The following is a 21,166-nucleotide window of genomic DNA, read 5'->3' as shown; positions in this document are numbered from 1 at the left end:
TCTGCCAGGCCACAGAGAAGAGCCCCTGAAGGTGCCAGGGCAGGTGTGTGAGGTGTGTAGAACTAGGGGAGTGCAGGATCAAGGAGGGGAAAGGAAGGAGGGGAGGGGAGAGGAGGGCTGGCATAGAAGGAGGGGGGTGGTCTACAGGAGAGAAGGGGGCCGGGGCTGTCCCACTATTAGCATAGCAACACCCTGTGGTCTTGGAGGGAGGGGCACCAACCAGAGGGCCCATAGACCTCTCCAGCCCCCCTGCCCTACCCCCCCCCCAGGGAACCCGAGATCTCCATATGGGGGGCCCAGTCCTGAGTACAGGGCTGGCCATGGGCCTGATGTTTCTGTCATCCTCTCCTGGCTGTAGAAGAGCTTCAACCACACAAAGCTCCTTCTCTCAGCACCCACCTGAGGGAGCCCCTCCCTCGGGACCGGACAGGACCTCTCTTCCCCTCCCAGTGGCACATTCTCTGAGACTGGTCCAATGGCCATCCGTCTATTCTCCAAACGCCTGGAGCCAAGACCCTCCATTGTTGTCCCTCACCTATGCACAGTTGGGATGGAGGCCCCACCTCCTGCTCAAGCAGCTCCTGAACTAGGAGGCCTCAGGCCCAAAGGGGCTGGCCCCTGACCCCTTGAGACTGCAGGCAGTTTGCCATAGATGGGAGTTAGAGCCTTTCCCTTCCCAGAACCGCAGCGGAGGACCCGGGACACTTCCGGGCTGGCAGAGTGGGTGCCTTCCTGAACCTAGCGGGGAAGAAGACCAGACACTTGTGATTTCCAAACTGCAAACGCTACGGCGGGCCGGGAGATACAGTTAGCTGGATCCCCTAGGGGTGCCCGTTCAGGGCCCCTGATTCGCGCCCTCCAGGCGAGCCTCAGACACCAGTGTGGAGACGGGGATGGAGGTCAGACCGCTCCGGGATCCCCAGCTACAGGCAGAGATCACGGGATCCCCTCCCCGGCTTGGGCACAAACAGAACCTCGGTAGGCAGAGGAAACTTTACCTCCGCATGGGCCAAGCGCAGCCTGCTCTTCCCCTCCCTCTGCTCCCTCCCCTCCCCTTCTCGTCTTCCCCGCCGGCTGGAGGCGGGCAGGGCCGGGCGGGGCCCAGCCTCTGAGCCCACAGCCCAGCGCTCCGGCCCCGCCGCAACCGCCTGCGCGGCGCAGGAGGAGCTGAGAGCCCGGCGGGCGGACTAAGCGGCCCGCGAGGCGGGGGGCATGAAGTTGGGCGCGCGCGGGTTTCAGAGCTAGGGCGCGGCAGAGCCGGGAGCCGCCCGCATCTAGAGCCCGCGAGGTGCGTGCGCCATGGAGCTCGGGGGCCCCGGGGTGCCGCTGCCGTTGCCGCCGCTGCTGCTGCTTCTAGGGGCTGGCCTCTTTCCGGGTGAGTTCAGGCCCCCTGTCGCCCCAGTCCCGGGCAGTCCCGGGCAGCCCCTGGTGCCCAGAGCTAGAAGAGGGAGGCTTCTGACTGCGGTCCAGGCTGCGGGTGCGCACAAGGGGCAGCTGAGGCTCCCCCATCCCAGGCACAGGCTGCCCTTGGACAAGGGCCAAACCAGGAGAGAAAGGAGTTAACCTGCGTGAGAATGGGGGAGAGAGGGTCCAGGGTGGAGAGGGTGGTCCAGCTGCTATTGCAGGAGTCCCACCCAGAAGCCCTGACCTGAGTAGAGGTGGGGCCCATGTCTCCCTTCCCCCATCCTTGGCCAAATTTCCCTGGAGACCCCCTTGTCTGCTTCCAGTTTAGATCAGAGCAATAGCCTCTGCCCTTGGAAGCCCCTGCCCCACCTGTTTTGCTCCCCCAGGTCCAGAAGGGGAAGCTCCAGCTCTGCCCCCCATTTCTGGATAGCCACCCAGAGCGCCCACCTCCTCCAGGGGCTTTGGGAGGGAATTTAACCCCTTGGCCTCCCCAGGGAGAAAGGGGCTGCACCTTACTGGTCAAAGGGACCAGGAAGAACAAGGTGGGGATCAGGGCTCTGGGCTGGAGTCAAGGGTCCCAGGGGTCTGGGACTGACTCCTTCTAATGTGGCCCCAGGGGATCCAGCAGGGAGGTCCTCAGACCATGTGGGAAGATGCTGATGGAGGACACAAATGGCCAGTGAGCTGGGCTGAACGAGGGATCCCTTTGCAGGCAGGTCACTCTAGAGCTGCTGGTTGAAGGCATTTGGTGTTTTTGTCAGAGGACACAGGGCACCTGCCACTCTGAGGGTATTGGGCCCATGCTCAGGGTCCACACTTAACTTCTCCCAGGCATTAGTGGCCACAAGATGCAGGCTGTCTGTGGCTGGGCCTTCATCCCCCCAACCCCTGCACTGGCCTGGGGGACTGCTTGCCCTCTGCCCCCTGTGCTGTGCAGGTCATGGGCTGGTGGGAAGACACCCACAGCAGTGCTGGGAGACCAGTATCTTGGCTTTGTGAGGAGGTGCAAGGTGCTAGGAGGGCCTGCTCAGCCTGAGCAGTCTGGAAAGGCTCCCCCGAGGCCAGTCCACTTGTGCCCCAGGTTAGAAGAGAAACTGAGGTAGGGTGGGCAGTGCTTGCCGTAGGGTTGAGGGTGATAGGTCCTGGGGTAGAGGTGGGAGGAGGCAAGGTAGCCGGCCAAGCGTGGCCTGGCGTGAGGTAGCTGCCTGCTCCCCACACCCAAGCCCTGGCTTGCCCCTCCTGTAGTGGGCAGCCACGTGGAGACCCGGGCACATGCGGAGGAGCGGCTCCTGAAGAGACTCTTCTCTGGCTACAACAAGTGGTCTCGACCAGTGGCCAACATCTCAGACGTGGTCCTCGTGCGCTTCGGCCTGTCCATTGCACAGCTCATCGACGTGGTAGGTGGGCTGTAGCTGTCACTGGGCACTGAGGTCATCTGAAAGGAGCATGGTGTCTGGAAAAAAGCCTTACATGCTAGCAACTGGGGACGGGCACCACCGGCTCTGGCCACTGGGCCCAGCAAAAGGATGACTCTGTGTGTCAGCCCAGGCCCTGCCCTCCAATACAGGATAACTCAAAAGAGGCTGGATTTTCAACAGTGAGGCAGGGCACCTTTAGAAGCAAAGAAGAGAAGACACCTGTGTGGGCAGTGGTTGGGGGCAGTGGTGTGGCAGGTCAGCACCAGGGTATGGGGTCTTTTGCAAGGCAGGACAGGGCAGGGCAGGGCAGGGCAGGCAGGGCAGGGCAGGCAGGCTTTACCCTTGAGCTCAGGCTGGTCTCAGAGGCCTCTCATCCATGGCTCTGGAATTAAGGGTCTCGCCATGTCTTGGGCAGGTTCTGCTTGACTGGTGTGTTTACCTTCCTGGCGAGGGGCCCAGGAGGCAGCTGGGAGGACTTGGGGATCCTGCAAAGTCCCTTACAGTGTGAGCTAGTGTCTGAGTAGCCCCAGTTGGGGGAGCTATGGGGAGACAGCTTCAAGGCCCAGAGAAACAAGCTCAGGGCCTCTGCACAATGGAGGTGCTTGGTTACCTTCCTAGAGCGTGGACCAGCTGCCCGAATCCCCCCTCCACTCACAGCTGCAGGACAAAGATCTGGCTGACCCTGGGTGGCCTCGTGTAGGGGGGTGCCTCTGGAGGGCCCTGGGTGAAAGGCAGTGGAGACAGTTTTGTGGTTCTTGGCCAACCTCAGTCACTCCATTTAAGCAGGACCATCTTTCAGGGTATTTGACAGGTGGTGCACAGCCTGGGGGTGTCCTGTTCCCAACTTTGGCAACACCCAAGCCCCTGCCCATTAGGTTTGGCCTCAGAGTGGAGGCTCCAGCCTGGCTGGGAGGCAGGGAGGGAGGCCGTGGCCTCCAGAGCTGGTTCTGCTGCCAGTGGGTTTGAAGGGCTTGAGTCCTTTCACATGCACACTGTGATGCATATGTATGGCCAGGTCAGCCCCTGCTGTCCTGTCCAGGAGGGAGCCCAAATCTGGGGAGGGGGATTTGTCTGCTGCAGTGACTGCAGACAGTCCCAGATGCCCAGCCCAGCCCTGCCAGGACATCAACCTTGGAGTCCAGGGAGTCCACCTCGACCTTGTATCCAGGCTGGGGCCGTGCGTGCAGGTGGCCCTGAGCTTACCTGGAGTCTCACCTGTCAGAGGTAAGAGCTGCTGCACTATCTCGGGCTAAGTGGCTGACATCCAGGGGCTTTGGAAGGCATGGGGGGCTGTGCCACATTCCAGGACGGACTGCCCCCAAGGTGGAACCAGCCTGTGCAGAACTGTGCATGGAGACATGGTCAGTCCACCCTATCCAGAGCTGGCCACCCGGCCCTCCACCCTCAGGTGTCCTGGAACTGGCCCTGGATGGCTCCTGTGGAGTGCCCCTGGCTGGTGCCCAGCCAGGAGACAATGCAAGATGCATGGACCTCATCAACCCTGCTGAGGTTTGCAAACATGGTGCAGAGTGGTGGCTGGCGGAGGCGGCTGTTGGCAGCTGCTCAAGGCTCCGGGTCTGCTATGCTGACGCCCACAGCCTCTGAGCTCACTGGGACTGCCCTGGCCCCCACACCACTGTAGTCCTCCAGCTTGCCCTGGACACAGTGAGGCCTGAGAATATCCAGTTCCAGACTCCATGAGGACCCTGGTGTCACTCCCAGCCCTGATCTCCACCCTAGAGCTGGGTAAGGACACACGTGAATGTGCACACTGGTGTGTGGACAGCTCTGGGTGCTGGCCTGAGGCCCACAATCATGCTTGAGGTGGAAGGGGCTGCCTTTTGTCTGTCCCAGTCTGTCCCCACTTTGGTGCTGGCCCTCCTGCCCTCTCTGTAGGGCTCACGTGCTCGTGGCCAGGATGGAACCCTCCTGTGCTGTGCATGGGGTCACACCCAAAGTGGCTGCCAAGGAGCCTTCAGAAGTTCCCAGGTTCCCGACCCACAGGGGCAGGTGCTAAGTCCTCCTGAAACATTCCAGGCATCCTTCATCAAACTTGTGCGGATACATGGGGACCTGTCCTACAGGAATGAGGTCTCACAGAGACAAGGTCTTGCAAGTAGAACAGGACTAGGCCAATGACCAATTGCTCTGCTGTGTCCTTCCAGGCAGAGGCCTGGCTCTGGCAGCTGGGTGACCTGCCCAGGTGTCTCTATTGGAAGGTGGGACTTAGGACAGCGGTCTCAGGGACTTATCCCCAGGGAACAGCAAGGGAGGTACCGAGAGTCATGTCTGAGGATGGCAGTCCCCACTCCACCCTAGTCCTATTTGAGGCTCCAAGATGCTTTTCCCATTGACCATTGTGATTTATCTGGCTAGAGTAGCTTTTCTGATCAAGCCTGTTTGTCCCTGGTTGGAGTGAAGAGAAAATTAGGCCTATGAAAGGGGGGAAGCCACCTTACCAGGTTGCCACCTGCTACGTCCTGTCCAGACCCTCCCAGCAGAGAAAGAGCCCCACCCCGTGGATACCCCATGCTCTCTGCAGTGCCTGTGCTCCCCCCAGATGAGGCAGGTGTGGCTGCTGCCCTTGGAGGTCAGCATCCAGCACCAACAGAATGGGGGCTTCCTGTCCCCAAGGATCCCGTGGCTTGCATGGAGCCTGTGTCATGACTCCCTGCTCCTCATCAGAGGAAAAGGAAGGAGACTAGTCAAGGCGGGGCACTGGGCAGGGTGGGGACTCTCACAGTGTGTAGTCCAGCTTGGACAGTGACCAGCATGGGGTTTCCTAGTCCCACCTGCCCAGGCCACAAAGTTTAGGGCCTATTGGGAAGTGGGAGCAATTTGTCCAGGGGTCACCCTGGCCAGCAGGTGGGACCCACTGAGATACAGGTGGTCACAGGAGGAAGCAGGTGCACACTCACATGGGGCCTGGTCTGCAGAGGGGATGCCTCATAGACTGGGAGGGAGGGAGAGAGGTGGGCAGAGGCCTTCATGTGGTCCCACAAGGTGGTCCTAGGAGCAGCCTGGAGCTTCCCCTCCCCCAAGGCCCTTGCCCCCATGTTCCTGGGTCCCCTGCTGTCCTTGGCTTGGTTGCCTCCAGAGATAAGGCACTCCCTCCCTCTTGAGGTGGCCTGCCATGTCAGCCTGGGCCCGTCCTCTCCTGCGGCTGTGAACAAGGAGACTGAGGGCCAGAGAGAGATGTCCTGTCCTGGGGCCACACCCTCCTTCCTTATTTGTGCCCTAGGATGAGAAGAACCAGATGATGACCACAAATGTGTGGGTGAAGCAGGTGAGTGGGAGGTGCTCCCTCGCCCTGCCCTTGCCCGTGCCCCCCCTCACAGAGAACTGCCCTGCAGGAGTGGCATGACTACAAGCTGCGTTGGGACCCTGCTGACTATGAGAATGTCACATCCATCCGCATCCCCTCGGAGCTCATCTGGCGGCCGGACATCGTCCTCTACAACAAGTGAGTCTGCAGGTAGTGGTGGCCAGGTGGCCCCAGGATGGAAGAAGTGGGAGCAGAACAGAAGTTGGGCATCTGAGGAGGGGAGGGCTTCAGGGAGGCTGAGGGTGCCTGGGGAGTGTCCTCGCCTGGACCAGCCTTCGGGCCGCCTCAGGCCGTGTGCTGCTCTCCCAATACTGACTCTGGGTCTTTTAGAGCTGGACGATTTTCACAGTTAGCCCTATCTCGGGCATGTGCCCCCGCCAAGCCTTCACGTTCTGGTGGACAATGTGACTTCAGGATGCTCTGGAGGGGTCTGCTCTCAATCAGCATGGCCAGTTCCTCCCTCTAGGACGGATGTCAGGCCAGGGTAGCCACGTGGCTGCTCCCGGGCAAACAAAGGCTCATGGGCTCTTGGAAGCTCAGCTGGAGTCTGCTCACGTCCCAGGTTTTTGTGCTTGGAAGCTGGGCTGCATTTCCCAGGATTGGCCCTGGTGGGCAGAGGCTGGCGTCCTCCAACTTGTCCTTCCTGGGGATCCTTGCTGGTGTCCCTCGCCAGGTCCCCAAGCCTAGGGGCAGCAGCTCTCTCTGGGCCAAATCCCCCTCGGGGGTGGAGTCTCTGTCAGGCAGCTGGACGTTGCAGCTTTCACAAAGGAGGCAGGGAAGCCCTTCCTCCCTGGCCTACCATCTGCCCCCAGCCCCTTCCAGGCCCCAGGGCATCCTCCTGACCTACAAATGCTCCTATTTGATTGAGTGACCGGGCTCCTCTTCCAACATAATTGATTCCAGTAATGGCTGCAGGAAGAGCCTCAGCTCATGGAGGCGTGGAGTTGCTGCCAGGACACATTAGGAAGGTGGTCAGTGGGGAGTGGGCCCCATTGATCTGCCCTCAGGACGGGGCTCTCTGTGCCTTGCCAGCTGTCCAGTCTGAGTCCCTCAGCAGCCCCCATCTCATCTACCTCCAGGACGCGGCACTGAGCCCCCAGAAAGCCTGTTTGACCAAGGAGCACTGAAGACTGGGTGGGAGTAGCCAGGCCGCCAAGCAGCTGGGGAGCCTGTCCATAGCCCCCCAGACCATAGTTCAAGAGAGCGGAGGCTGCCACAACCTGCTCCTCCCTGCCAGGATCTGTGGGAGGCAGTAGGGTAGATGCCGGCTTCTCTGCAGGCCAAGGTTTGGTGCAGAGTGCTCTCTGGACAGGACTTGGGCTGGCGAGGGTGGAAAGGACACTGGAGAGGGGAGCTGATGCTGGGCCATGGCCACCCCCAGAGGCCCCTTTGTAGGGGACAGCAGATAGAAACAGCCCTTTTTAGGACTGCTGGGTGTAAACTAAGCAAGCTCAGAACTGGCACACAGCTGAGTGTCCAGCCTAAGCACCTGGAATGTGGGACAGGAAACCACTAGTGGTCCATCACCTGGCATGGCAGGGCCAGCCTCTGTGTGACAGTGACACCTGCCCACAGACACGGCTCTTTCTTAGAGTAGGGCTGCCTGGCCCTGCATGCAAGGTGGGGCTATCCCACCTCTCTTCCAGAGACTCTCCAGATCTGACCTCGTGTGCAGAGAGGGGCTGTTCCTCCGCTCTTCCAGAGACTCTCCAGGGCTGGATACACTACACAGGAGCCAGGAGGGCAAAGCTGCCTGTGCCCACAAGTCCTGGCCATGCATATGGACCCCGAGCTGAGTCGCAATGGAAGGACCCAAGGCTAAGTCAGGGAGTGCTCGAATCCCAGCTCTGCCACCTGAGCTTCAGGGGAAGAGGCATGCCACACAGAGCCCATCTGTGCAGATGAGGTCCAGCAAGCCCAGGGGTGGACACCCAGCAGGCCTCCTTAGGGCTCCTGAGGGTGTCCAGCCAATGCAAGGGGTGATGTGCTTCAGTGCAGACTGTGCTAGGAGAACACTGATCCACCCTGACTTATCCATGCAGGCAAAGGGCCCTGACAGACCCCAGCCTTGCACTGCTATCGTAAGAGAAGTTCTGTAACATTCTCTGCTCCTGTGGTGAGGGTCATACTTGGTGGGGGTCATATGAGGGGCCTGCCAGGAGCAGCCCAACCCCCACTGGAGCCTCTGTGGAGTGTCCTCTGCAGAGTGTTTGCTAAGTAGAGAGCTGACCTATCTGCCCTGGGAGACACCTGTGCCTCACAGGGGCTCGGCTGATTTTTGGTGAAATAGGGCTGGGGCTTAGGAAGCAAACTTCAGTCCCCAGCCACCTAGAGGGACCACTGCTCCATGTTGGTCAGAGCCCTGCCAAGATGGAGGGCAGCGGAGGCTGCCATCTTGTGGCTCTTGGGGGTCCCCTTCCATCTGCAGTGCTGCCATGCAGGGAGGGGGAGGGGCAGAGACTGGCTGGGCACCAGGGGAGACCATTGTGGGGGCTGTGACTCGGTGACTCTGAGAGTGAAGATGCAGCAGCCACCAGCATCACAGAGGGAACAGCCCTGGGTGTTGAGGGCTGTGACCCCTTGTTGCTGAGGACCTGGCAGGGTCATGGCAGGTACAGCCAAAGCTACATTTGGGTCAGAGCAGGAACTCAGAGGAACAGGGGCCATTCCTGCCTGAGGACCTGGGAAGGCCTGGCCTCTGAGCTGGACCTTAGGAGATGAGGTGGAGGCAGGATGGGCAGAAGGCCTGGGCAGTTCCATGGCTGTAGCTGTGCCCTGGGACTCGTCCTGGCCCTTGGCCCTGTAGGGCTGGGGTCAGCACTGGGCTGGCACCATCATGGGGAGTAATCTGGGCTCAGAGAGCTCATTAAGCATAGGATGAGGTTTCCTGTCAGGTTGCTGAGCCAAAGCCAGCAGGATCTGTCCTGAGGGCTCCATTAGTCTGTAGGTGCCTGGACCTCATGGGGAAACTGAGGCAGAGAGTGGCTCAGGTTACACAGACACATCAAGGGGGGCTCTCAGACCTAGCACACCAGCCCTCACTCTCTGTGGGCATCTGTGGAGGAGAAACTTCTCCCTCTGTGAAGTTCTGGGCCAGGGGTGGGAATTCTGCCTACCAGAAGTCACCTACCTGGGCCTGTGGACAGGACACCCATGTCTGCTGGGAAAAGGGAGTCAGGAGGCTACAATCACACGTGGCCTCGGCATCAGGCAGCTTGAGTGTCCAGTCCTGTTGGGTCACTCTTGGGTGATCTGGGCACTGTCCTTCCCTCTGTGGCTGTGGCATCCTCATCCTTAAGTCCTTGGGATAAATGATGGAAGCCAGGGCGAGGAGTCCCCATGCCACCCTCAGATCTGCTCAGAGGTGCAGATGCAACATGAGGAAGGCTGGGAGGCTGGCCGGTCCTGGTTGTACCCCGGCAGTGCTAACAATCGCCCACGTAGGGACGCCTTGCTGCTTGTGGTCAGGTGTGCATAGACCCCTCCTGTGTTCTCTGAACCACTTGCTGTCCCCAGCTCAGGGAGGACAAACGGAGCCACACAGGTGAGTGTTGATCAGGGCCGGTACCCAGCCACATGTAGCTTCTGCTCTGCTTAGAGACTGGCAGCGTTCCCAGGCAAGGCGATAGGCCTTTATTTGCTTGTCCATGATGTGGAAATGCACGTTTTCTGGGTGGGTGTGCCAGTGGGTCTCACACTCACTCTCTCTTCCCCTTCTTCTTGGCCAGTGCGGATGGGGACTTTGCGGTCACACACCTGACCAAGGCTCACCTGTTCCACGACGGGCGGGTGCAGTGGACACCCCCGGCCATCTACAAGAGCTCCTGCAGTATTGACGTCACCTTCTTCCCCTTCGACCAGCAGAACTGCACCATGAAGTTTGGCTCTTGGACCTATGACAAGGCCAAGATTGACCTGGTGAGCGTGCACAGCCGCGTGGACCAGCGGGACTTCTGGGAGAGCGGGGAGTGGGTCATTGTGGATGCGGTGGGCACCTACAACACCAGAAAGTATGAATGCTGTGCTGAGATCTACCCTGACATCACCTATGCCTTCGTGATCCGGCGGCTGCCGTTGTTCTACACCGTGAACCTCATCATCCCCTGCCTGCTCATCTCTTGCCTCACCGTGCTCGTCTTCTACCTGCCGTCCGACTGCGGTGAGAAGGTCACGCTGTGCATCTCGGTGCTGCTGTCCCTCACCGTGTTCCTGCTGCTCATCACCGAGATCATCCCGTCCACCTCGCTGGTCATCCCGCTCATTGGCGAGTACCTGCTCTTCACCATGATCTTTGTCACCCTGTCCATCGTCATCACTGTCTTCGTGCTCAACGTGCACCACCGCTCACCGCGTACCCACACCATGCCCGCCTGGGTGCGCAGGGTCTTCCTGGACGTCGTGCCGCGCCTGCTTCTCATGAAGCGGCCGTCCACAGTCAAGGACAACTGTCGGCGGCTCATCGAGTCCATGCACAAGATGGCCAATGCCCCGCGCCTCTGGCCTGCGCCTGACGGGGAGCCCCCTGTCCCAGGCAGCACCCATGGCCAGAGCCCACCACCTTCCCCAACCTGCCGCGACCCTGTGGACGAGCCTGCCTGCGAGTCGCCCTCCTCGCCCTCCGACCTCCAGGCTCCGCAGCCCTCAGAGGCTGAGAAGGCCAGCCCCCCACCCCACCCCCGGTCCCACAGTGCACAGGTCCCGGGGCTCACCAAAGTCAGGTCCCTCAGTGTCCAGCAGGTGTCCAGCCCTGGGGAAGCGGCAGAGGGCAGTGGCCGGTGCCGGTCTCGAAGCATCCAGTACTGCATCCTCCGAGACAACACTGTCTCTCAGGCCGATGGCCAAGCGGCCAGCTCCCCAGACTCCCGGAAGGCCCATTCGGCAGAGCTCCCACCCCAAGACAAGCCCTCTCTCTGCAAGTGCACGTGCAGGAAGGAGCCACCCACAGCGTCCCCAGAAGCCACGCTGAAAGCCCATGGTGTCAGGGCACCGCCCCAGCCCCTGCCCCTATCACCAGCCCTGACGCGGGCAGTCGAGGGCGTCCAGTACATTGCAGACCATCTGAAGGCAGAAGACACAGATTTCTCGGTAAGTTCCTGCTCTATGCCCTGGGAGGTGCCCGTAGAACAGAAGGGACACGCCCTGGGTTGCTGGTGAGGGATCCTAAAGCCTGGGCGCACCCTCGGGCTGCTCAGTCCTGTCTGGGTGCCTGGCGGCTCCCAGGGTACAGCCCTGTCCCCGCAGTCTCTGGGCTGACCCAGGGCAGGTGGCCCACAGTGGTGGAGGGGATTAGATGGTAGTGATGCCTTCCCTCTGGACATCAGGACGCCAGGAGTTCAGTGGCTACAGAGTGAGGGGCCCCCAAACCAGCACAGCACGAGGTCTTCCTTAGGGGAACTTGGGGTTCCTTTGCTGGCCCCTGGGAGTTCCCGCTTGGCTGTGCTGGTCATGTTCAAGTGCAGCAGGGCTGGGAAGGGCTGCAGACCCTGGGGTCGGGGAGGGGTGGCAAACAAAGGTGAGATGGGGCCAGGTGGGCTGTGAGGCCTGGTAGGAGGGTAGATGGGGGGCTGGGACATACCTGGAAGCTCCTCATAGCCAAGCTAGGGGGAGGAGCTGGAAAGCTTCTGGGTAAGAACACCAGGTTTCCACCAGGCAGTCTACACACTAAACCTGGCTCCCACCAGGTGGTCTACACAATAATCCTGGCTCCCACCAGCCCATCTACACACTAATCCTGGCTCCCACCAGCCCGTCTACACACTGACACTGGTCCCCACTTGCCCGTCTACACACTGATCCCTCTGCTTATTCTACCCACACACACAAGGTCAAGTTACACAGGCTCTTGGGGCAGCGTTGGCTCAGCTAGGCCCTGGTGATCTGGGAGGGCCATGTGGGCATCTGGGCTCAACCTGCGCGGGGGCCGTCAAAGCTGCAGGGCCACCTAGGACATCCTCAGTGATGGCTCAGTGCCTGTCCTGGCTGTCCACCTGCCCTTGGCCAGCACCTGCACTGTCTCACCTGAACCCTCACCTCATAGTTGGCTCCCATGTCCTTGTGGGCTGATGCTCTCTGAAGGGGCCTGCCTGGCCTCAGACCCCTGATATCTGATGCCTCCGCTCCTATCACCCCATTGAATCCTGAGAAGCTATGAAGCTACTCTGTGGGTTTCTGGAACTATCCAAGGTCTTGGAGATCAGATCAGAGAAACTGGCTCTGGGACATGCTTTGTGGCACACCTGTCTGAGGCTGGTGGATGCTTGTAGTTTAATCAGAAGTGTAATGCAGGGCGGTGACTGTGGCTTATTGAGTAGGGCGCCGGCCCCATATACTGAGGGTGGCGGGTTCAAATATAGCCCTGGCCAAACTGTAACAAAAAATAGCCGGGCATCGTGGTGGGCGCCTGTAGTCCCAGCTACTCGGGAGGCTGAGGCAAGAGAATTACCTAAGCCCAAGAGCTGGAGGTTGCTGTGAGCCGTGATGCCACAGCTCTCTACCAAGGGTGACAAAGTAAGACTCTGTCTCTAAATATAAATAAATAAAAGAAGTGTAATGCAGCCAGTAGCATGAGCAGCACGTGGTCATGACAGTGTCCTGCGGCCACCTTTCTCTGCCTGGCTGGCACTAGTCTATGGGGAGTGAGCCCGACTTCACAGATGCCAGCCCTGGAGCAGCAGGGGGGCTTTGGTCTGTGCCACATTTCATCTCGAATATGGGACTCTGTGCAGTGGGGAATCAAAGGCAAATTGGACAGTCGTGCCCAGCAAAGCAGGAAGCCAGGAGGCCCCCTATTTATAAGTGACCTGCTGCACTCAGGTCCCTAAGTAAACATGTGACTTAGGTGTGGTTCAGAACCAGCAGGACACCTGTGCTGACTGGGGAATCAGAGCAGAGACAGCCCACACAGGAGCACCGAGCTCTGGCTGGGTGCAAGCCCCTGGTCTCTCAGCTGGCTGGAGCCTGGTCACTTAGTGTCCACAGACCTCAGACCCAGGAAGCCTGTGTGGAGTGTCCTGAAGGCAGCTCTGATGGAGCTTGGGATGCAGTCCATATCCTTGCAGAACAGAAGTGCCCATCACACAGGGCAGACAGCAGAGCGAGGGGTGACGCATGGGCAGCCAGGCTATTGGTAAGGCGTTGGCACCCGAGGTTGTCCCCAGAGGTGCTTTTCTACTGCTGGGTGGCCAGGTAGTTGCACCAGACACCCAGAGCCTCTGCCTGCAGGGGTCATGGGGTAGCCTCTTGGGTCAGGCCCAGGTGGAGGCAGGAGCGGGACCTGGAGCTGTGTCAGGATCCACTGTCCCTTCCAGATGTGTGACTGTGGGCCTGTCCCCAAGCCTCTGTGTCCCTGAACATGAACGAAACTGTCCAGCTGAGTGTTAGTGAGTGACCGTAGATGGCCAGTGTGCTCAGAGGGCTTCCTGCCTGCTGGCTACCACCACCTACCTTCTGGCTCCCACCTGTAGGACCTCATCTGTTATAGTGCCTGGTGGGGGAGTTCTCAACAGCAGTCAGGCCCCACTGCCCAGCACACTCCTGGTCAGCCAGTGCTGTGCCCACATAGCTCTGCTTCCCTGTCTGGGCCACCGCAGGTGCTCTAGAATTCTAGAACTCTCCACACGAATTCCTCAGGTGGCACACTAGAGCCGGCTCAGCGCCTTCCACTGCCTGGCCCCTGTGGTGGTAATGTTGGTGCACCCTCAACCTGCATCATGGCCACTCTCCCCAGTGGGTGTGGACTCTGAGGGTAGCCGAGCAGGTCCTCGGTACCCCTTCCTGTGTGTCACCTCAGAACAGGTGTGATCAGGGCAAGAGGGTGAGAGGGTGGTCAGGAGAGCCTGTCCTCAAAGCACAGGTTCCAGAAGGTTCTCCAGCTGCGCTGGAGGCTGGGGTGTGGCTGGAGTGACGCATGTCTGTTTGCAGGTGAAGGAGGATTGGAAGTATGTGGCCATGGTGATCGACCGTATCTTCCTCTGGATGTTTGTCATTGTCTGCCTGCTGGGGACGGCGGGCCTCTTCCTGCCGCCCTGGCTGGCTGGCATGATCTAGGCACACCACGACTGCTGGCCAAGAGCTGCGTTTGCCAAGCTGCCCCCCATCTTCTGTGTCCACTGTCAGGAGGCCTGGAAAGGGCTGAGGCCTCCTGGGTAGGGGAAGTGGCCAGGGACAGTGGCATGGAGGAGGGTGGCCAGTAAATGCTGCTCTGCACACAGGGCTGCATTTTGCCCAGGCTTCTCTGCAGCTCCGTGACCTGCTGACCTCCTGGCCTACAGGAGGGCTGGCCAGCCAAGGACCAAGAGACTCTGTGCCCTTTCCACCCCAAATGCCCCTCAAATGGCTAGGGCCTGGATGCCTCTCCAACTCACCACGCTACACCTATGCTAGTCAGTTTCTCCTGCCCTAAGCTGCCCTCTGACCCCATAAAGGCAGTCAGTGACACTCAGCACACTTCTAGGAGCCAAGTTCTGTTTGGGGGAAGTTATTGAGAACCCGAATTTTGGGCCAAGGACCCTGAAGGACAGGGCTGTATGGACCTGGCCCCTCTGGGAAGAGGTCGGATGGTGGATGCCACACAGGTGAGGGGACACAAGGCCTCCCTGCATTAGGAGGGGCCATGACAAGTGCCAAGCACTTTATGGGGGCCAGAGGCTCACCAGCCTCCCATGGGTACTTGCAGTCTGCGATTTCCCAGGGCACTGAGAGGCCGGGTCAGTGTCCGGGCCTGGACTCTGAGCTCCCCTTGGGGCCTCCCATACCTTGTGGGTTTCTTGGCCTCTGTGCACAGCTAGGAAGCACCTCTCTGGGGCTCCAGATAGACTTGAGCTATGGGGGGGTTGCTGAAGATGGCCCAGCCTGGTGGCCCTGGAACTCTCATGGCAGGAAGTCCGGAGAACACTGGGCAGTGGGGGAATAGGCCTGGGTCCCTCAGCTCATCCTCTGGGGTCTGCAGAGCCTCAGGAGTGTCTGGGGACACAACCCTGGGGCCCAGCATTGCCCCACTAGGTATAGAGTGCCTGGTGATGCCCAAGGTCCCAGGGGTGGGCACGTGTTGCCTGCCCAGACTCTAAGTGTCCAGAGGAAATTTCCTACTGAGTGGCCCAGACCCCATATGGCCCGGATCCTGAGTTAGGGTTTGCTTGTCCTGCTGGGCAGGGCCTGGCCTCTCAGTGATCGAGAGGAGTTGGTGGGTGGCCTGGTGACTCTGGTTCTGGACACACAGAGTGCCCACTATGTGTTGCTGGGGGTAGGGGAGATGCCGCCACCCCCTTCCTGCAAGCAAACCCACCTCTGACCCAAATCATGCCCAGGAGGCCCCAGAGCCAGGTCCTGGGCATCCCCAGCATCCCTGTGTCCCCAGGGCATTTGGGGCCCTTGTAGAGCTCAGGTCTGCCCCTGGCTCCCAGGTCATCTTGGGCATAAACTCCCAACCGGCCCTTGGCCAGAACTCGAGGGATGTTGGAGGAGACCCTAGGCAGGTGAGTCCTCCCCAGTACTTTGGGGTATGGCCAGGCCACAGGCTCAGAGGAAGGAAACAGACCCAGAGCGAGCACCTCCCTGTGGCATAAGTGGATCCTGTTGCCAGATGTGTGGGGCGGCCATGGGAGGCTGGGCACTGGACCTCCATACTCACTCTGGGTCAGCAGTGACCCAGGAGGGCCGGGCACTCCTGGGGCAGCCACTCAGCAGGATGAAAACTCCTTCCCCTTCCTTGGGTTTCAGTCAGAATCCAAGAAAAGAAATGGAAGCATCCCCATGGGCACCATACAGTGCACCCTGACTGCTGTGTGGACACATCTACCTCCAGTGTTGTTTTTGCACTGAGGTAGAATTTACAAGAGGCAAAATATGTGACCTTAAGCCTCGGTGAGTTTTAATAAATGGGGACTCCACTGACCCCACTTGGGGCGTCAGACACTGCCCTCAGGGGGCCTCCGCCCCTCCTGCCCCGCTCCCCCCTCCAGGAGTGGCAGCTTCACTGTGTGCTGTGTTCCAGTCCACATCTGCTTCTTCACAAAATGTAGTGCTTTGACCCGCCTACCCCCCGCCCCGGTCACTGTGATCCTCTCCTGGTGCTGTGACACTCCTCCCACAGCACTGTAACCCTCCCACACACCATGAGCCCCCACAGTGCCACGACACCTCCTCATGCTATAAACCCCCCCGCACCGTGACCCCCCCCACAGCATCATGCATATCAGCCACTCACTGCTATGTGTTCCTGCAGCGCAGAGTATGTCTGAATAAACTCAAATGCAGTCATATGGATGGAGGTGCCATGTGTGTGCGTGTTGGTGCATGTGGGCCTGTGTTCTTGCTTCTCTGTATTAATCACATTTATTTCTTCTGTGTTCTGTGATGTCTTGACATCTTGGGGGAACTTTCAGACCCAAGGATGCTCCTCCCTGGCCTGCTAATGTCTGGGGGTGGACAGCGTGGCCAGCACTCGCCAACCTGGGCTGTGTCCCCCACTCCTTACCAAACTTAACGCCAGGGCCAGGTGCTGGCTGCTAGCAGCCCCTGCACAGCTCAAGGTTGTAGGAATCACTTGTGCTGTTCACTCAGGCTGCTCAGCTACCCGCCTGTGCCTCCCAGAAACCCTGATCAGCCTTCAGGGCTTCCACTCACCCTACTCCCCACCCCATGATGCCCACTGGGGTGGTGGCCTTCCTCCTGGAAAATGGGGCAGAAGTCTGTCATTGGCCTTTGCAAGGCTCATTCAGCCCCCTTCAAAATCAAGGCCAGCACAGGGTGCTTACAGGGACTGTGGGTGCCTGTGTGGAGAGAGCCTGGCTGTTCTCCAGAGGGACTCCACGCTTTGGCCTTGGCACCACAATCACCCCACATCTCAACAGCACTTGGTGTCACACGTCCTGCTCAGCCCACAGACCTGGTTCTGCTGAGTGTGGCCGCTCACTGGTTTCTTGCTGCAGCCACAGAGCAGACTCCAGTGTCCGGCCTTTTGTAGGGACTATCTGCCTCCCCCGACCTCTGTGTCTGTCTCCAGGGTGCACACAGGCTGACATAGCAATAAAACGTGCCCTGACCACATGTGTTCTGAGTTTTTTATTCTGGTCTTTTCCATTTTGTTATGTAGAGAATGCTGGTTACAACCCGGCAAGTTGATTTCCCCACAGAAGTGCTCTGCTTAGGAGAGAATGCCAGGCCACCACGCCAGGCCACCAAGCCTGGCCCTGAGGTCATATTCGGTGTTAGGAGATGATGCCCAGATGCCTCCCCTGGGCTGTGCACACCTGCACTCATCCTGGCTGTGGACCGGAGCTGCCGTCACGAAATCCGGGCTGACATTTACTGATATTTTCCTGCCTCACGGGGTAAGGTCCACAGAGAGTGCCCACAAGCCTGTATGGCTGAACGTTTACCTCACAGGCTGTGTGTGGCCATGACCCAGCACCCAGTGGCCCTACCCATCCCACCAGCTCTCCCCTCTCCTTCCAGCCTCGTGTTTTGTGGTGTCTGCCCAGACTGCAGGACTCCGTGCCTGCCTCCCCCCAGCCTTGTGCTTTGCATTCCAGCTTTGTCCGTTTGCCACACACAGCTCCCCACCATGCGCATCACATGCCGACCTCCAGCTATGGACACTGGGCTGTCTTCAGTCTGGGGATATTTGAAGGGTCTGGGTCCACATGTATGTGTGTCCATCAGACACAGCCTGGAGCACATGGTTTGGGCAGGACGGGCCTGTGGTCAGTTCGCTCAGCCACCGGCCAGGGAATAGGTTGCCCACATGCTCATGCCCAGGCCCACCACTCCCAGCTGGGCGGCTTGTCCTGTGCTGGCTGACTGTGTGTTCATACTTCATCTCTAAAATGCCCACTCCTGTCTTTTGTCAATTTTTGGAATTTTTATCTTTGATTTCTAATTTAATTCCTTCGCAGAAAATTATTCTGTTTAATTTCAATACTTTTAAATTTGTCACACTTGTTATCGGACCCAGCAGATGGTCTTAGTCACACACTGAGAAAGAGAGTGTCTTTTGCTATTTCAGGGGAATGTTCTAGAAACGCCACCAAGGCCAAGGCAGTGGAGAGTCATTTGCATCTTCAGTGTCCTTGCTGTCTGCTTTCTTTCTTGATCTTTGAGAGAGGAGACTTGGTGTCAGCGCCTAACTGTGGATTTGGCCACTCTCCCCAGCACTAGCTGGTTTTGCCTCTTACTTGGTGGCTCCTATGTCATTGTGTGACATCTCTCTTTATCACTGCTAAGGTCCCATGCTACTTTCTATGATCACAGCACAGACCACCGCTTTCTTTCCATGGTGTTTGCTTCACCTAACGATGTCATTTCATTACTGTGAGGAGGATTTCCTGCACACAACTGTGACCACCACCTGGTTGGGTGCAGAATGTCTCCATCACTGTCACCTCAGAAAGCTCCCCCTGCATTCCAGGACACCACTGATGTGATTTTCACCACCATATATCATGTTTTGTGGGTCAGAACTTCATGTGAGTGGAATGTGCTCTGTGTGTGGCTCTCTGGATCCCCGGATGCTCTGGGTTTCTATCCACGTGCTGGACACCTGCAATCCGCCCCTTCTGTGAACATGCTGCAGTGGCTCACGGATGCACATCGGGATCGCTTCCAGCTTGCACCTGTTAGGACTGAAGATATGTCTTTGTGTGGGCATCTGTCTTTATTTCTTTTGGTCAGTGATTGAGGAGTAGAATTCCTGGGGCATGGCATACTTCATACCTCTTTCTCTATGAGGAAACCCAAACTGTTTTCCAGGGAGGCCGTACCCTGCCAACATCCTCACCAACCTACCTGTAGTGTTTCATTGCTTCGCTATTGGCGGTTGTAGTGGGTGTGTGATTTTTATTCGTGCATCCCTGTTGATTGGTGATGCTGACATGTCTCTGTGGCTCCATCTCCTCCTCCTGGTAGTAGCAGAGACACTCCAAATGCCACCCTGCCAGCTGCCATTCACACGTCCTCTTTTTGTGAAGTAACTGTTGAAATATTTTGCCCACTATTTTATCAGATTATCATACAGCACACCTGTAGTCCCAGTTACTCTGGAGGCTGAGGCAAAAGGATGGCTTGAGCCTACCACTGCATTCAGCTTGGGCAACAGAGCGAGACCCTGTCCCTGGGAAAAAAGTATCTGTCAGGCCTCATACCACCCAATGAGACAAGCAGCTTAATTTGCTTCCTGCGATTCTGCCCTCCCACACAGCAGCCACACTGGAATTTTACTTCTAGAGGCTGAGACATGACTGTTGGTGGAGGGCTGCTCTCCTGTCCACAGTGAGCGTCTCTGGGAGTCTCACCTTTGTGGGATTCCCTGAGCATGTGGCACAGCTGCTGCTCTTTTCCTTTTCTGCAAGATTCGTCCTCTGATGGGATGTTCAGGGAGAGTCTCGAGAGTCCATCTTCTGGTGTTGTCCGGGTGGCAGAAGGCATTTCTGCCCTATTTAAGTGATGGTTCCACAGCATTTGAAATGTGATGATTTTTCTTCAGCACTTTGAAGACATTATCCTCCCATCTCTGCTGTCCACCTGCTTCGTGCTCCTCTGTGGTTTGGCTGTAGGTTTCCCCTGGAAAGAGTCTTTAAAAGATTTTCTCACAGCCTTCAGCACATGCTGAGTCAGCACCAGATCTGAGGGCACATGTGCAAATCTGCTCACTTGGGCACTCTGAGCTCTTTTAAACTGAGATCTTAAATCTTTCTCTAATTCTCAAATCTTCAACACCAAGTTACTCCAGCACTCCCGCCCCCGTGGAGCCCCTACCTCCTGGTGCTGACACTTGACTTTTCTCTTTCTGTCCCACCCCTTCTCAAGGCCTCCTGGGCAGTGTCTCAGCTCCATCTGACCCCTCACCGACATTCTCCTTGGTCCATTTTGCACTCAGCCCACCTTATCAATTCTTCATCTCTCCTTTTGTGTTGCAGCCTCAGCACGTTCCCAGCTGGTTTACCTGTTCTTTCTGGTTTTGTGTCACTGATATCCTACCTTACCTCCTCAAAGAATCACAATTTTTACAAAGTGTTGGACCAAAAAGCACATGAATTCTCCTTTATGTGGTTCAGCTTTTCTCTCTTAATGTTTTTCTCCTCAGTTATCTCATTTTCCACTTGTTAACATGTCCCTTAAACCCAGATAATAGTGCTGTGTGTGCATGAATGTGAGCGTGTATCTGGGCTGTGGCCACCTAGAAAAGATAGGGCCAGCCCATACCTGGGCCAGATGTCTGTAGGGTACACACTGGAGCCCTTCCCTCCCACTGTACTGACCCTGGTCAGGGTCCCTGCCATGGCCCACAAGACCCCACGGGCTCCTGCCATATGATCACACTCGTGAACCCTCCAGCTCCAGCACCCTCCCTGCCCTCAGAGCCACCTGATGCCCCCAGTCCCCCCCATGTCTGAGCCCATCCATCCCGTGGAGTGTGGTTCTGTGTGTTCCTCACCCTGCTGTCCCCTCCAGGGTCCCCCATCAGTCTGGCAGCTCCAGGATCCCTGTGAGGCGAGCAGGGTGTGCTGGGGCCCAGTTCTGACAGGGGCCTTCCTTAGCCATAAGGCAGCAGGGCCATAGGCCAAGGCTGAAACCTCTAGGTGATTACGCGTTGGTACCTGCAGCCCACACAGGTGTCTCCTGAGCTCAGTGCTGAGGACTAGAAGGTGGTGTTGGTGGGGAGGGGGCTTCTGGCAGGCCAGCAGTCTCTCCAGACCTCTCACTCCCTGACAGAAGAGAAAGGGTGAACTGGGGGGACTAGTGTCCACACTGCCTGTCACTCAGAGCATGAGGGGCAGCTCAGCTCATCCCAGGAGGTGCCATCTGTCCCTGGTGTGGGCTGGGCTCACTCCTTCTGGCCAGGCTGCAGTATTGGTGCTACGGGGTCATGATGAAAGAGAAATCCCACTGCTCAGCCTCTCCCACCCACATAGGGCCCTCTGTGCCCACAGCCAGGACCTGGATCCCTAGAGGCTGACTCTCCTGGGGCTGCCCTGGTGTCCAGGGTGGCCAGCCAGGTAGGGGCCAGAGGAGGAGGAGACCT

General features: G+C 58.4%; 1 protein-coding gene across 1 annotated transcript; it reads left to right on the top strand.

Annotated features, from left to right (window-relative positions):
* The first annotated feature begins 1,299 nt into the window (after positions 1-1,299).
* On the top strand, positions 1,300-14,193 carry CHRNA4 (cholinergic receptor nicotinic alpha 4 subunit). The gene is made up of 6 exons (XM_003787775.2): positions 1,300-1,375; positions 2,650-2,801; positions 6,064-6,108; positions 6,176-6,285; positions 9,876-11,232; positions 14,068-14,193. Exons 1-6 carry the CDS (start codon positions 1,300-1,302, stop codon positions 14,191-14,193), a joined length of 1,866 nt encoding a protein of 621 aa, XP_003787823.1.
* The last annotated feature ends 6,973 nt before the right edge of the window (positions 14,194-21,166 follow it).

Source organism: Otolemur garnettii, unplaced genomic scaffold (genome assembly GCF_000181295.1).
Source record: "Otolemur garnettii isolate 467f Iridium unplaced genomic scaffold, OtoGar3 scaffold00023, whole genome shotgun sequence".
Lineage (NCBI taxonomy): Eukaryota > Metazoa > Chordata > Mammalia > Primates > Galagidae > Otolemur > Otolemur garnettii.
The sequence above is the reverse complement of the archived record's forward strand: the minus strand, read 5'-3'. Positions and strand labels throughout refer to the sequence as shown.

Excerpts from the sequence above, each read along its gene's own strand:
- CHRNA4 (XM_003787775.2), top strand. The coding sequence starts at position 1,300 with ATGGAGCTCGGGGGCCCCGGGGTGCCGCTGCCGTTGCCGCCGCTGCTG. Across the intron at positions 6,109-6,175 it reads CAAATGTGTGGGTGAAGCAG|GAGTGGCATGACTACAAGCT; the intron begins GTGAGTGGGAGG and ends ACTGCCCTGCAG. Across the intron at positions 11,233-14,067 it reads CAGAAGACACAGATTTCTCG|GTGAAGGAGGATTGGAAGTA; the intron begins GTAAGTTCCTGC and ends GTCTGTTTGCAG.